We start from the raw sequence: 3,232 nt of genomic DNA, 5'->3' as shown, positions 1-3,232 counted from the left end.
GCTCGGCCAGCCGCTCCAGTGAGGATCTAAGCGCCTATGCCAGCATCAGTTTCCAGAAGCAGCCAGAGGACCGCCAGTAGTTCAGCTGGACATCACAGCAGGTGCGTTTCATGGTGTCAAAGTCAGAAGACGAAACTGCTTTTAGCCTTGTGCTTGAATTCTATTCCTGTCCCTGGTCCCTGCCCCTCCCAGCTTCTTCCCGCTGCTTCCCTGGAGAGAATGCACTTGTAGAAGGTGGGTGGCAGGCGGTCTGGGCACTCATTACTCAGTCCACACCACCACCTGGCAGACAGGCAAATAAATGTGTAGGAGCAAACAGCCACAGGAGGGCTTTTTCATTGAGAATCCCAAGTGAAGTACTTACTGTGGTATTTCAGAAACTTTCATTTTATAATACCAGTGCTAATGTTTGTAAAGTTCATGCACATGTATAGAAGGACCTTCATCTTTTTATTGAAGTTTTCTTCTAACCTTCTAGTATGGTCAGACCCTGGCAGGGACTGATGTACAAAAATACTTGTCAGGACAGAGGCTGACCCCTTATTTCAGTTTCCCAGAGCTCTGAAGAGCGATCTTACTGAGTCGCTGGGTGTACTTTTGTTCTGTGATTTCACAATACCAAGGCAACATGAACAGCACCTAAAAACTGACCTAAAAAGATGCAGGAGTCAGAGCTTTGTAGGCATACCTATTTAGAGAGAAATACTGATCTATGATCTCTTGAGTAGGTAATTATGGGGGACATTTTCTTTTTGTTCCTGTATCAGGATTCGTAAGATACTTTTCAAACACCTCCCCAGCATCTCACAGGCATGGCCACTTTTATACCGGATATGGAATAAACTGAATGCGCGTGGGACCCATTATGGGTTGAGTTATGGAAGTTCATCCCAGCATGTCTGTCTTGCAGTTGTCTCTTGCACTGAAGCCATCACACATATCACTTGGGGGCTATTGTATGTACATCTTCCATTAAATTACTTAACGTTTTTATGGTGAAAAGAAGACGCATTAATGCAGAGAAAGGTTGTTTTGGTTTGCACTGAATGTAAGGGCTAACCTCTGTACTCTTTTCTACTCTGAGGATATTTGTTCTCTTTTAAGTTCAAGACTATAGATGCCTCAGAAATGTTGCAAGTTGGCTTTAAGGTCTTCTGTGGTTAAGGCTGTATTGAAAATGAAAAACACTTGTAATAGGAAATTAGTCTGCTCTTCGTTCTGTGAGCCTGTTTTCTAGTGGTCATAATTGTGGGTAGAAAAAGAGTATAGTTTGCAAATAATGTGATGAGTTGGCAGTGTAGAAGTTTTCAGCATTTGGAAACACTTTATTCTGACAAACTGATTATCTTGTGAGTTTTATAAATGCTCCATAGAATGAGCTTTTAATAGCATTTTGACTTTTTATTATGTGCCCACTCATAAGAAATTAATCTGTGTCTTGAGTTCCAGTCAGTAGGCGGGGCTTAGCATATTATGTGGTCAGTCTCCTTGAGTCTTTACACCTGACTGGTATCATTCTATATTTTGTAGGACAAGATACAGATCTATGAACATTTAAACTAAAATTTTAGGTGATAATGCTACACTTACTAATATTTATCTCCACATTGACTTTCATCACTCACCAAAAGGGAGATGTAATTGTGCATGTCACCGTCGGTGGAAAAAATTCGGTTATTTCAGGTCATGTTTTGGGGGAGAAGCCCTGTTACACTGTAGTCATTTGCATTGTAAAATACTTAATTTATCACTTAATGACAATTTGAGGGAAAGGAAAGGAGCTCGGCAGAACTAAAATTTTGCTTGTGAAGGAGATGAAAGAAAAGGCTAAGAAACAATTATTTTCCCTCACCTGTTTTCTTAACTTGTATAGGTTTCTTGATAAAGAGTAGAATAAATGTTTGCCTTGAACAAACCAACCAGATAATCAAACGGGATTTTCATTTTGTAAAAGGGATTTAAAATCCTTTATGTTGAGGATACACAAAAATGCAATCAAAAACAAAACAAAACAAATCCCAATCTTCTCTTCTTGGCTTTCTTGGGAAAATAATATAATAATATTCCCAATTATCCTGCAGTAGCAATGGACCATGCTTTGATCCTATCGTACCAGAGAAATTCTACAGTGTGTATTTGTAAGATGTGAATGTATGTGAGCCTTATACTGGGCACCAAATGCTACCTGGTACGTACATCAGCATCCTCCATTCCCGTGACTTCCCTTTCAACCATTGGGTTTAAAGAGGTTATTTGTCGGTGTTCATCTGAAACAGGAAGAAGTCAGACCTGCCAGGGGCAAGCAGCTTCTGTTCAGAATGAGTAGGTTAAAGTTTGAGAAAACACTGTCTTTCTAACTTCTTTAGCAACTGCTGTCTTTGCCACAGGTAAAACCTGAAACAGACCAAGAACAATGATGATGGGATGTGTGCTCTTCTCCTAGCCTATCTTTTGAACATCTGTTTAGGGTTTTTCCACTGTCCCTTGAAGGAGGACATCAAATGCTCAGGACTTTGGCAGATCCAACAACCTTTTCTTGTTCCTCCTTTCTCTCCTGGAACTCTTGTTTCCTCCCATTTAGTTCTGACCTGCTGGATTATTTTCCACTAAAGTTCCCCTCCCACTCTCTTTGTTTCCCACCTCTTTACTGCTTGTTCCCGGCACTGCCTGTACACGGGGGAGCCCCTAGGACAGCAGCCGGGCCACCGTAGGCCAGCGTCCACCTCCAATTTGCCTTGTAGTTTTGACGCGGCAGCTGAACAGAGGACGGACTGCCGCAGACCGATACCCGGGCCATCTCTTAGGGTCTCGGATTTTTAGTTTTTTGGCCAGCCTTTTGTTACGCTCCTCCCCCTTAAAAAAAGTCTTGCCATTTCTCGTCTTTTCACTGTTTTCCCTGCCGTGATTTCTGGGGTTCCATTTCTGCACAACTACATCTCCATCCCTCCCCCTCTCCCCCTGCCATGTGGCCTCCTGAGCTGGAGCAGACCCTCACGGCCCTGCCACTTTCCCTTTTCCAGGGTCACCTCCGCTTCCTGCATTCCTCCCTTTTTATTTGGCTCTGACTACCCCTCCCCGCTTCCCCTCTGGCTGGGGGTGGGGGATCTGCCCGAGGCCGCCCGGGAGTCTCGCACCCCAGCCAGTCTACAGCCTCCTGGGAACCCTGGCCCCTTCCCCGACCACGTGGTGGGCGATGGTGAGCGAGGCCCCGCCCCTCCGGCTCTGCGGTGTG

The 3,232-nt window shown here is 44.2% G+C and overlaps 1 protein-coding gene across 1 annotated transcript in view; it reads left to right on the top strand.

Annotated features, from left to right (window-relative positions):
• The window catches only part of Irs1 (insulin receptor substrate 1), a 56,337-nt gene that overhangs the window by 3,920 nt on the left and 49,185 nt on the right, over positions 1-3,232 (top strand). The window contains exon 2 of the mRNA XM_033764662.1: positions 1-101. This exon is cut by the window's left edge and continues 47 nt beyond it. Coding sequence (XP_033620553.1) covers positions 1-80 — 80 coding nt within the window. The 3' untranslated portion in view covers positions 81-101. The remainder of the gene's footprint in view (positions 102-3,232) is intronic.

This window comes from Fukomys damarensis, unplaced genomic scaffold, assembly GCF_012274545.1.
Source record: "Fukomys damarensis isolate Sample0158 unplaced genomic scaffold, DMR_v1.0_HiC HiC_scaffold_16, whole genome shotgun sequence".
Taxonomy (NCBI): domain Eukaryota; kingdom Metazoa; phylum Chordata; class Mammalia; order Rodentia; family Bathyergidae; genus Fukomys; species Fukomys damarensis.
This window is presented reverse-complemented; position numbering and strand designations above follow the sequence as displayed.